The 12085-nt window shown below is 37.6% G+C and overlaps 3 protein-coding genes across 4 annotated transcripts in view; 1 reads left to right on the forward strand and 2 right to left on the reverse strand.

The window, feature by feature from the left end:
- Window positions 1-1681, reverse strand: sinup (siaz-interacting nuclear protein). The gene is made up of 5 exons (XM_059511290.1): window positions 1541-1681; window positions 930-1055; window positions 488-566; window positions 264-393; window positions 1-165 (listed from the first exon to the last, which is right to left on the reverse strand). The coding sequence occupies exons 1-5, from the start codon at window positions 1587-1589 to the stop codon at window positions 73-75; spliced, it is 477 nt and encodes a 158-aa protein (XP_059367273.1). The 5' UTR covers window positions 1590-1681; the 3' UTR covers window positions 1-72.
- The window catches only part of ccdc146 (coiled-coil domain containing 146), a 20512-nt gene continuing 9494 nt past the window's right edge, over window positions 1068-12085 (forward strand). For both annotated transcript variants that reach the window (XR_009424001.1, XM_059511282.1), the window contains exons 1-8: window positions 1068-1263; window positions 1833-1985; window positions 8116-8408; window positions 10085-10142; window positions 10765-10941; window positions 11033-11106; window positions 11193-11420; window positions 11533-11719. Coding sequence is in view for 1 of the 2 variants with exons in the window: in XM_059511282.1 (XP_059367265.1) it covers window positions 1836-1985; window positions 8116-8408; window positions 10085-10142; window positions 10765-10941; window positions 11033-11106; window positions 11193-11420; window positions 11533-11719 (1167 nt within the window). In the remaining variant the exon portion in view is untranslated. The remainder of the gene's footprint in view (window positions 1264-1832; window positions 1986-8115; window positions 8409-10084; window positions 10143-10764; window positions 10942-11032; window positions 11107-11192; window positions 11421-11532; window positions 11720-12085) is intronic.
- On the reverse strand, window positions 2482-5468 carry fgl2a (fibrinogen-like 2a). Its single transcript, XM_059511280.1, has 2 exons — window positions 4730-5468; window positions 2482-3617 (listed from the first exon to the last, which is right to left on the reverse strand). Exons 1-2 carry the CDS (start codon window positions 5388-5390, stop codon window positions 2911-2913), a joined length of 1368 nt encoding a protein of 455 aa, XP_059367263.1. The 5' UTR covers window positions 5391-5468; the 3' UTR covers window positions 2482-2910.

The raw sequence follows: 12085 nt of genomic DNA on the forward strand, positions 1-12085 counted from the left end.
AGTAAAAGTTTATTATAATTTTTTTTTATTAAAACACTTAAAAAAATGACAAGACAAATCTTAAATGTAACATTATTTCGACTGTTGTGAATGGGTCTGGGACTGTCCACAGAGTTGAACAAGTGGTTTGTATCTTCTTATTGGATTTGCTTTAAATGTTGAACGCTGAAAAATCAAAACAGGCATTTTACATGTTTACCAAAAACACATTGATATTTTAAAGCATCTTTAGATTGACAGTTTTCAGAGGACAGCATTCTCACCCATTGCCGTTCTTGCATCTGGCGAAACTCCTGCAGTCTCCTCTCACGCTCAACTCTCCGTGCAGCATCACGCTCATCAAAAGAGAACGGCTCAAAAGTGGTCACCGTTGATGAAGTCCAATGTACTGGGCTACAAGCAACATATAAAAGCGGGGGGCGGGGTTAGAAAACACTTAAACATGTGGGTGGTTGTGCGTGTGTGCCTTTTTCGACTTCACCCATACCTGTAATCATATCGAATTTCTCTTCTGTTATTTTCATAAGCAGGTGAAGATGCTCTAAAAGATCCATCATCTGCCAAGACTGGTTTAACACACACAAACACACACTTCCATTAGTTCAGGTGGTTACAAATAATGCACTGTGTGTATTTGCACTCTTGAGGCCAGTGCAGTCAAGATGCTCAGAACTGACATGAACACTAGCTCACTACAGATACTGTACTGCATACTACCTACTATATTTAGCAATGGACAATTCTTCACAAGTGTATTGCTTTGTGGAATGGTATCATGTAGTCTGCTCATGTAGTACACCATTCTGAGCCAAAAAGAGTAGGCTTTTTAAAGCGCGTAGACAAGTTTTCCGTGCAAGATAAACCAGGATACATGTTTAATCTTTCCTTATTTCATACAGTATGGAAGAGCATTTTGCATGGTTCCTTACCAGTTTGACAGCTGTCCTGTTTCTGCAGAGGGGAGACGACGGCCAAAACGTACTTGCGGTTAGGCGAGAACGTTAACGGCTGTCTGCGTTTAAATACACTTACGTAGCTCTTATCAGTTTCTGTATCTGCGAAAAATGGTTAAGAAACGGTCAGAAACCTTGAAGAAAAAGAAACTATTTTAACCCCCTAAAGCTCTCGACGTGGCCCTGCGGCTGCGCGCGCGCTAGATCCCCTCAGGAGGAGTTGCTATGGAGACAGCGTCGCGCGCAGGGAAACAGTGACTGAAACGACAGAGATTGAAAGACTTCACGGCTCAAGAACTTCAACATTACGGTAAATTATAAATACAGCGTCGAAAGACATAACTTACTTGACATACAATAATACTAAACGGACCAAGATGTAGAAAGTTCACATTTTAATCCTTGTATGATAATTAAGTGGGTCAGAAGAGCCCGAGACCATTTTAGCAGCTTGGAAGTGAACATTCGGCCAAGATTTTGTGCTAAAATACAGAAAGTCTGCCAAATACTATTAAAATACTACACTGTAACAATATTTCACACTTTAACACTGTACATTTATACGGTTTAAGGTATTAACAGTCTACCTGAATAACTCTGTGCGGCTTCCGGTTGTTCATTGTTATGTTGAGCCATGTTAACTATCGTTTGTTATTGTCACTGGAAGAATGAGCAGCCTTCACTAAATACGTGTCCCCAATTAATGAGGCTAATGGTGTACAGCTGCCACAAACTTACTCTAACTCATGCAGAGGTGTAGTTCCAGATTGCTTGGGTTAAGATTATGAAAAGCAGTGGGAAATAGTTCATGCATTGATTTAGTAGATTAAAATATACTTTTCATATGACTGTCTTTAAAAGTAAATGTATTATTTGTAGCTGATGAGTCAAGCGGAGGGGCGGAGCTCTGAGGAGGAAGAGGGGTCCAGTGAGAGAGCCACGCCCATTTCTGCAATAGCTCCAGAAGCTGATTCACATCATGAACAACCTGCTGTCATATCATCAAACCCAGCTCTGCAGTACCTGGAACAGGTAGAAGTTCTTTAAAATAATAATATAATTCATCTTGTTAAATTGGCAAAACTGGTAAAATACCATTACACTAATGTGATTAATGTTAGTGTGTGTATTTATCATACACCATGTGGTATCATAATTGTGTAAAAATGTGCTCAACCGAATTACTGCGTGTGAGAAAGTCCAAAACCAACTCTCAGCGTTTAGATGCAGTTTTATTAGTTTTATAAAAAAATATGAATGTACCTTTAAAAGCACAAATTGAGGTGTTTGATATAATTTCTCCAATATACAAACAGTTTCTGAAAAAGATGGCTAATATTGATTAAAAAAAAATAAACTTGTTAATTTCAGACTGGTAAAAAAAAAAAGTTCATCAAGGTCTGCCTAGTCACACAGCAGTACTTTTAAAAAATCATCCCGTGCTTTCAAAATTAATACTGTACATTCATCCTTAAATTTTACAGATATACTAGCTTTTTATCAACCTTATTTTAATCAACCGTAATTTTTGGTAAAAATATATATTTAAAATGTAAAAAGTCCACAAGAAGATTATGCGCAGTATATATCAAATAATTTTAAAATAAGCTATTTTAAAAAGCTGTTCATTGTGTCCCACCGAATACATCAACACGGAAAAAATGCACCCATCAGGAGTACATAAATAGGATGGTGTAGTAAACCAGTTTGACAGAAGATGGCAATAGCACATACACAAAAATATGAACCCATAACTCAAGATCTGGTATATTTAGTCTAAGATGATGGATAGCATTTTGATGTGCTTTGCAAAAACACAATTACACTTTTTTTTTTATGCAGTTCTGTTAAAGTTTGAGGATTTGTAATGAATCACAAGTTATATCTTTATAAGTTGTTCTTGAGGAAAAGTGTTTAACTGCCCCCAAAATAATTGTTCATTTAAACTTCATTTGGCTTAGGGTGCATAATTCTTTGGCCTTATCATCATTTTGACACTTTTAAATGTTTGTCTGTAGTTTGTTGGATAGTACTCAGAAGTCAGGTTGTGCCACGTGCTCCAGAAGATCCCATCCCTCTTCCCTTTGTACTTTGATTTGTAGTATTTGCCATTGAGGTTTGCTGACATGCAGGCATCAAACCACCAGCCCGACCCGTAGTATGCTCCACAGTTCCCTGAGGGGTACATGTCGTTGTCCTTGTCCGGTGTACTGAAGAACTTCTGATCATGGTTGAAGTGTTTGCTGAACTGCAGAGCATTTCCAGCAGTCCCCGAGTACCCGCTCAAAGACAGTCGATAATTGAGGAACTCGTTGGATACGTAGAACTGTTCGTACTTGGCATACCCACGTGTGCCCTCATAATCTTCGAGCTCAATGCGCAGGATCATGTCCTTGGTTTTGGTGAGCAGGTGGATTTTATCATTGCCAAGCCAGAACTCGCCTTTAGGGTCACCAAAGCCCTTCTTGTAGTCAGCCCAGTTGCGGTTGAAGCTCACACTGCCGTTGATGCGACGCTGCAAGACTGTCCATCCACCACCGAATTCCTCCATGTCACAGTACACCGCAAAGCTGGCATTTCTGGGATCAGGTGTCACCTTGTACACCCCACTGTTTCTCTGCCCCAGTGTGCTGATGTCCGAGCAGTCTCTGGGAGTGATGAGGTCTGTGAAGAGAGAGACTTTTAAGCAAGCTGTATAATTTACACATGCATCAGACACTAAAAAAATAGTTTCACCCAAAAATACAAATCTGTCACCATTTAGTCAAATCAATCATTTACTCAATGTTGTTTCAAACCTATATGAGTTTGTTTCTTGTGCTGAACACAATACAACAGAAAAGTTTCTGGTTCCCATTCACTTCCATAGTATTTTCCCCATTCTATAGAAGTCAATGTATACCAGCAACTGTTTGGTTACCAACATATATCATTTTGTGTTTAGCAAAAGAAAGAAACTCATACAGGTTTGGAACCACATGAGGGTGAGCAAATGTAAACAGAACTGTAATTTCTGGGTGAACTATCACTTTAAGGTCATACAGATTTTAAACTGTTTGAATGTATGAAATGTTTTCATATGTTTGTCCTGTGATGCTTGATAAAATTGTGTAGATGACCGAAAAATATAATTTGGTTCAGTGGTGCTTATTGCATTTATTACCATGTGATTCTGAGACTAGAGTTCATCCCTGGAGCAGGTTTTAATTTTTGAAATGCAAGCATTGGTATAATTCATTTTCATTCCACATCTCATTTTGTAAATCCAAGTCAGAAGATTTCAGTGAGGTTTCGCAAAACTATTCCAGAAGCCTGGGTCCTGGCAGTTAACTTGCCTAATAATAAACTGAAGAAACTTGCGATAGCCCCTGTTTGAGGAGGCAGCTTGAAAGCATTCTATGAGGTATAAATGATATTCTAGTTTACCCTAGTTCTGTGTGTCCTAAATAGGTTCTTATACATGACGCTGAACACTGGAGTAATGACTGCAGAAAATTCAGCTTTGCCATCGCAGGAATAAATTTCATTTTAATTTATACTAAAATACAAAACATATTTTAAATTGTAATATCATCTCATAATTTTTTTTTTACCGTATTTTTGATCAAATAAGAACAGCCTTGGTGAGCATTATAGTAGAGGACTTTGTGCTCTTATACAAGTGTGTGCGTATTCTGAAAGTGTGTGTGTGTGTGCAATATTTCCATATGGTATTCATGAAAATGTACTCACATTGAGCCTCTTTAAGTAGAATTATTTAAATTAATTTAACTTACGCTGAAATGGAGGATCTGGTTGAATTTGTTTTTGACCTGGACAATTTGTGCAAGTGTTGCTGATTTTGTTGACAATCCCGGTAATGTTCTCAACTTTTCTGTCCACTATATCCTCCACATTTTGCTGATTGAGGAGGTTAAGCTCCTCCAGACGGCCCTGTAGGGAGTTAATCTGTGAACGTGCATTCTTCAGGCTGATAGACATACGATTCATCTTCACCTGCATGTGTTGTACAATGTCATTATCACTGTTGTTCCCATTCCGGTAGACTCTTGTGCTGCTATCCCCTCGACTCAGCTCTGCGCTGTTTGTCCGAGGGTCTCCACTGTCCTTCTGCAAGTTGAGGTCCACTTGCTGTGAGCTGCACTCCAGACAGGAGCTCTTCAACCAGTTTACTGTCTCCTTCAAGCTTTGCAGTTCCTTCATGGTCTTCTCCAGTAGACGGAATTGTTTGGGAAGCTGGATAGTCAGCGGTGGCAGTGTGATCTGGTACGGGCACTCTTCCTCATCTTCACATTGCCCAGCTGGCTTCAGTCTCACCTGGGAGCAGCTGGAACCTCCTGACACCCTGTCCTGAACCCCAGAGGGGCCACTACCAGAAGCTTCTACTTCCTGCCAGACGGCTATCAGCAGAGAACAGCACACGTACACCAGTTTCATGTTCTCAAACACAGTGATCCAAACTGAGACCGAGAACTGAAGAGAACTGCCTCATAGTAAACAGCTTAATATCAGAGGAGAGAGAGCGAGAGAGAAAGAAAGTGTGGGTGGGGCAGCTGTGCATTGCATAATTGCACAGTCGACATCAAAGCAGAAAGAATTTGGTGGAATAGGACCACTTACCCTTTCTCTTGAAACACAGAACTATGACTCAGTATTTAGGAACGATGTTTGTTTTTACTTTTTACCTAGAGTTTAATCAACAGTAAATGAAAGAATAAGCCAGATAAGCAATTCAAGTGCTGTGAATTGTTAGATTTAAAGTGAAAGTTCATTCAAAAATGAACACTCTGTCTTCATATACTTATCCCCATGTTCCAAACCTGTATGAGTTTTCTTTCTTCTGTGGAACACAAAACCATAAAGTTTTACTGTTTTATCTTTCTGTTTTTCAAAATCTAAGTTTTGCTAAATGTTTTATCTGAAAGATAAAAAAGTCATGGAGGTTTGAAACAATACGAGGGTGAATAAATAATGACAGAATATTTCACTTAAAAATTAAACTGCATTTTACTCACCTCTGAGACATCCTAGGTCGATATGAATTTTAATCTTTTTAGATGAATCCAGTCTGAGGTATATTAAAAATTATCTTTGATCTAGGGCCGCACGATTAATCGAATGCTACATTTAGTCAGTAAAGCCGGTTTTGTGATTAGCAGTAAATCTCCATCACTTGCTTTCAGGTGGAACAGCATTTACTACACAGAGCCGTAGTTCACTGACAAGCTATGCATAGCAGATGATATAATTGTAGGATTATGAAATCGACAAAATCGTTTGCGATAATGACAACTGTTTGCGTAGCTTCTCAGTGAACTATGACTCTGTGTAGTAAATGTTGCTACATCTAAGAACACATGAAAATACCACATTTAATAACATGTTTTTACTCCAAATTCACTTAATTACGTCAGTCGAGTGTTTAAAATAAATCCTTCTGAGATGATGTGGCTTCTTAAACAGAATAATTAAGGCACACAATATTTAACTGTATTCTAAGCAGTGATAAAGGCTATGTCGATAAGCATTTCATTATAGATGTACCTTATTATGATGAAGATTATAATAAGAAAAACTCAAATAAACCTTATATTGCCGTATTAGTATGTTTATTAGTCACATTGAATCAATGAATGCAGTTAAATCTTCTGTTTATGCAGCTGCAGCGGGGCATATTTGGATTTTCAGCACAAGAGCACCATTTGGCCTTTGGATGGATATTTACTGCTGATCACAGAACTGTGATATGAAAGATACGCATGACAATCGCAGCTTCTTCCTAATCATGATTTATTGCCTTTGCAATTTCAAATAATTGTGCAGCCCTACTTTGATCTTTCAAGCTCTATCATTGTAGTCAGTGGGTGTTACATTACTTCAGTCCAAAAGAAGTGAAATAAAAAGCATCCATCCATAAAAAAAAGTGTCTCACATGGCTCTGGGGGGTGAACAAAGGCCTCCTGTAGCGAATCGATGCATTTTTGTAAGAAAAATATCCATAATTAAAACATTATAAACACTTGAATATAGCCTGCGCTTACTGTTGTAAACGGAAGCAGTTCTGGAGGAATTATGTACGAGGTCAGCGCTGTGCATGCGCTGCTCATAAGTGACGCATGCGTAGCACAGGGGAGAGATCAAAACAAAACAACGGTCAAGAATGAAGAGAACGAGAATTTGTAAAGAAGAATGTCAGAGGATTTCGATATAAACCAAGAGGAGACTGGTTTTCCTTTGCTAAAGTAAGAAAACTTTGCTTCTTTTGCTCCTTCAATTCAAAGTCATGCTCCTTCAATTCTGAATCTGGATATTTTTCTTACAAAAATGCATTGATTCGCTACAGGAGGCCTTTTTTTTGTGGATGGGCGCTTTTGACTTGACTTCTTTTGGACTAAAGCAATGCAACACCTGCTGACTGCAGTGACAGAGCTTGAAAGATCAAAGATCATTTTTAATATAGTATGTAGTATTGGCTGTAATACTTTGTAAGTAAGCTTTGTTTGGGGCTTTGGTGTCATAAACTATAGTATTTATTTAATCTTTAGCAGATGTGTGGAGATGTCTGCCAGAAATAGCTTCGCAGTTGTTTTGTTTTTTTCCCCATTGAATTGGTGCTGCAATTTTCTGCAGAAGTCTGTTATCATCTATATACTCCATTTTATTCTTCCATTTTCTTTCTAATAGATCAGCACAGAGAAATGTCACCCAAACTCCCTATTGTAAGATGTGCACAGTGCACTAGTGTCTTTCTTCAAAGCCAGCCCCTCACATGTGTGCCACATGATTTCCCATAAACTTGACAGTAACCAGCTTTAAGTCTCCTGCCTTGGCTCACTGCAGGAAGTCTCAAAATAAAAGTGCTATAAAATAGGAAGTGATAACACAGAAGCTGCTTCTCAAGAAAAATATCCAGCAAATGTCAAAAACAACTTCACAAGCTCTTAAAAACACTGGCTATGAAATACAGTCATTTGAATAGGAATTTGTGTTAATTTCCCATGGACATTTTGCATCGTTACAAGTTGATCACACAAGTTTGCCATGCCAGCCAACAGAAATCTTCTTGGTTTGAAAGTAACCTGTATCACTACACAATTGAAAATGGAAAACTGACGTTTTGGTTGTTGGATCATTGATAGTTCTTTTTCATCTTTGTTCTCAGTTGTTCTCCATGGGAAAGATCAGCGGGGAGAAAATGGCTCGTCTTAGGGCCAGCTACAACCTCTTACATGAAACTCTAAGAAATTCTCAGGAAACAGAAATGCATCTGCTGCAGGAAGCAAAGGCCTTACGCACCACGCTGGATCAGAAGAAGCAGGAGCTGGAGAAGGCAGAGCTGTTTCCTGAGGGACCAGACACAGAGGTCAGCAGACTAAAACAAACGCTTCTGCAGTACTACAACCAGCTGAAGGAGGAGGAAGAAAGAGAATATCAGATGCAGTTCCAGTTTGAGTGGTAAGAGTGGCCTAGTCATGGCTCACACTGCTTCCAGACAGTGTTTGCTGACCTTTTAGTAACTTTTTTAACAAATATGTAAAATAGCTTTAAAATAGGGCAAAAGCTACTAATATTCTTAAAAGTATAGCTGACCTAAAATTTTTAATTTATGTGGTTCCAAACCTGTAAGACCTTTGTTCATCTTCGGAACACAAATTAAGATATTTTAATTGAAATTCGAGAGCTTTCTTTAATTCTCTATGCCCTCCACAGAGAACATTTTGAAATTTTTTGGGATGAAATCCTTATTTGTGCTTGTAACACTCCAAAGAGAAAGAAAACATTTCAATTGCATTATACGACCCCTTTAAATAAATAATCAGTGCTGTTAGAAGTGAATGAAAATATTCAGCATTTCGACACCTTCGTAAGCATGCATTAAACTTGGCAAAGCAGTTTAATAAAGGATTTATTGATCTTGTGAGTTAGCAAATTTTATTATAGAATAAATGTTTTTAACTGTCTATTAAAGTTTATATGGGAATATAACATAACACGCTGATCCTTTAACAATGCATAGGTACAAAAATGCACACCTTTTGGACATATCTCGTAACATGATTTATCAGCTGCCACAAATACTGCCTAAGCAAAATAGTGGTTTTGTGCACTTTATTTACTGTACCAATATTTTAAATTGGCCTTTGAACTTAGTGTTCTTGCATGACAAAAAATACCTTGCCAAAGCACTGACAGAGCCTTTTGATCTAATGGCGTTGTTGAGCGCTCCAAATACAAACTTCGCATGCAACAATCAGGCAGCAGTTGACTGCACTCTGATCCAATGGCATACAGGCATCATCAGATTGACAATACTCTAGCCCAATAATGTTGGGAAATTCAGTGGGGGCGGCAGTCATATTTCAGGGTGACCATGCTGCTCTTTATCACTTTATCACTAATTTACATTTTTGTTTGAACTATGCCTTTAAATCAGACCTGTAGTATTTTGGTGTGGTAAATTTTCGATTGATCAAAACCTCACTGCTTCCATGACATTATATGTGTGACAATACAGATTCCACTGTCAGTCAATCAATCGGTCAATCAATAAATAAAATAAATCAATAAAACATTTCTAATTGACAAAAAGCCTTAACAGTGTAAAAAAGAGTCTTAACAGTGTATTTACTGATTGTAAATTTTATAAATTGTCTGAGAACCACTGTTCTAGAAGTATATTTTATGCTTCTAAGTTGGTTAGACAGGAATTCATACTGCAGGCATATTACAGCCAGATGTCGTTTCTACACATGTGGCTATTACAGCATGTCTTGAGTGGATCCTTCATCCTTAGCCAAACTGACATGGATTCACTTTGCACAGCATGCTTTTGTTCTCTGTAATCTCTTCTTTGTTTAGGCAGTTCGGTTCATCTAGAATATTTGTACACATTAAAATGTTAATAACATTGGCCACATTTGTTTTATATATATATATATATAGTATATGTGTGTGTGTGTATAATTGTGAAATCTTGTTAAAATTTTTATTTTTATCTTCAAAAATTTTATATCATGCATATTTTAGTTCCTTTTAGTATGAATTGCTTCATATCTTGATTCTGTTCACGTCCTGATTTCTGTAAAATGCATGAAATGTTTTTCACAGAATTGTGTTTCTTCCTTTTTTAGTCTAAAAGAGGAGAAGCTCTGTCTTGAGAAAGAATACCAGGAACAACCTAAACCATCTGTAAGTATTGCTGGGACCTTGATGATTTATGATAAATTAATCACTGGGTATTCCAGACAAATCATGTTGTTTCACTACGGGGACTGAAGTGCTTCAAAACACACACACACACACACACACACACACACACACACACACACACACACACACACACACACACACACACACTCACACTCACACTCACACTCACACTCACACACACACACACACACACAACCCAAATTTTTCAATTATAAGACATCAAATCTTTCTACTTTATCTCAAATTAAAAAAGGTGTTAAAAGGTTTAAGTATATTTTTTTAATTTATGTTATTAATTTCAGTATTTACCGGTACAAATATTTTCTGAATATATATATATATATATATATATATATATATATAAACAAATGTGGCTAATGTTATTGAACCATTATATATATATATATATATATATATATATATATGTCATCATGACCATCTTTATCACCACTGAATATTGTAAAAAAAATAAGCAGAAGCAAAAATGTATCAGTTTGTTTCAAAATCATGTTTTTTCCATGTTTATATCCTAGGTTTTTCAATATGGTCACAAATGTTGGGTTCTCACTGTATATATTCATGTTGTCCTGTATGTTGTCAGGAGCTAGAAAATAGGTACATTGCCATGAAGAACAGTTGTGAAGAGGTGGGGAAAGAGGTGGTTCAGCTTAGACAGGAAGTGAAGACTTTAAGTGAGAGCATGGAGACTCAACACAAACATATTATTAAAGAACAAAATGAGCTGGAGAAATTGAAAGATCTTGTTGGAAGCAGTGAGGTAAGCAAGACCTGTTAATCACTAGGGTTGGAGTTTCTGTCCTGTGAACTTTGGGGTGTGGATTTCACATGTTAGCAATGTCTTCCTCCAGGCTGAGCTGGCTCAGGTGCTTCTCATTCCTGTTCAACTGGGAAAGGAGATCGATAGGATTGCCCACAAGAAATCGTATGTGGCTTGTTTCAGCAAAGTTACACAAAACATTGGAAATGTTTGACTGACTAATTTGCACTGTATTTGTTTGCATGTCTTAGGGAGCTAGAGAAGCAGGTTGCAGTTACAGGGCAACACCGTATGGAGCACAGGGAGCATCAGCAGAGGATGGAAGCAAAGTGCGAGGAGGTGAAGGAGGCCAAAAGAGAGGTGTTACGAGAACTAGAAGGCCACAAGTCTCAGCTGGTAGTTGCAGAGAACAAACAAGACAGACTCCTCAAAGAACTGCAGATGACCAAAGAAAAAGAGGCCATGTTCATGGATCAAAGGTTGAAAAAAGACGTGTTTGCAAATTAGTCATATACATAGCTGTGTAGTAAGTCAAATATATATATTTTTTTTAATAAGTAAATCTACTATATCGATTGTTTTGAACTCCAGGGGTCTGCTGGATATCAACATGGAGCAGATTGTTGCTGAGTGCAAGTCTCTGCGTGATAAACTGGCTCGAGATACACGGCTGAAAGATAAGCTTATGCGAGCCCTAAAGAGGAATGAATTGCAGCTGAAACAGACCAGAGACTCTCTTGCTAACACTCAACAGCAGCATGAGAGGACGCAGGCTCAGGTGACTCAAAACATCTCTAATAACTACATCTAGACGCTCACCTTTAGATGTAATATTGCTGCTTACACACATTCCTAATAAAAAAGTCTTTATTCTATCAATAATTATACTGTAAGAGTGTTTTTCATATTTTCCAGGATTTAGTAACATTTACTTAGAACAATTTATTGCAGACGCATTATATATATATATAATATTTTGGGACATCCTACATTTCAGAATTGCTGTGCAATCATTTCTTTCTCACGTTATGTATGGAACAGCTGATCATGGTTCTTTTATAATAAAAGGAACTATTAGTTCCATTTGGATTTCAGAGATTTATGTTATTTAAAAGAAATGGCGTTGTAGCAATAGCGCAAACAT

This window comes from Carassius carassius, chromosome 26 (assembly GCF_963082965.1).
Source record: "Carassius carassius chromosome 26, fCarCar2.1, whole genome shotgun sequence".
NCBI classification, from domain to species: domain Eukaryota; kingdom Metazoa; phylum Chordata; class Actinopteri; order Cypriniformes; family Cyprinidae; genus Carassius; species Carassius carassius.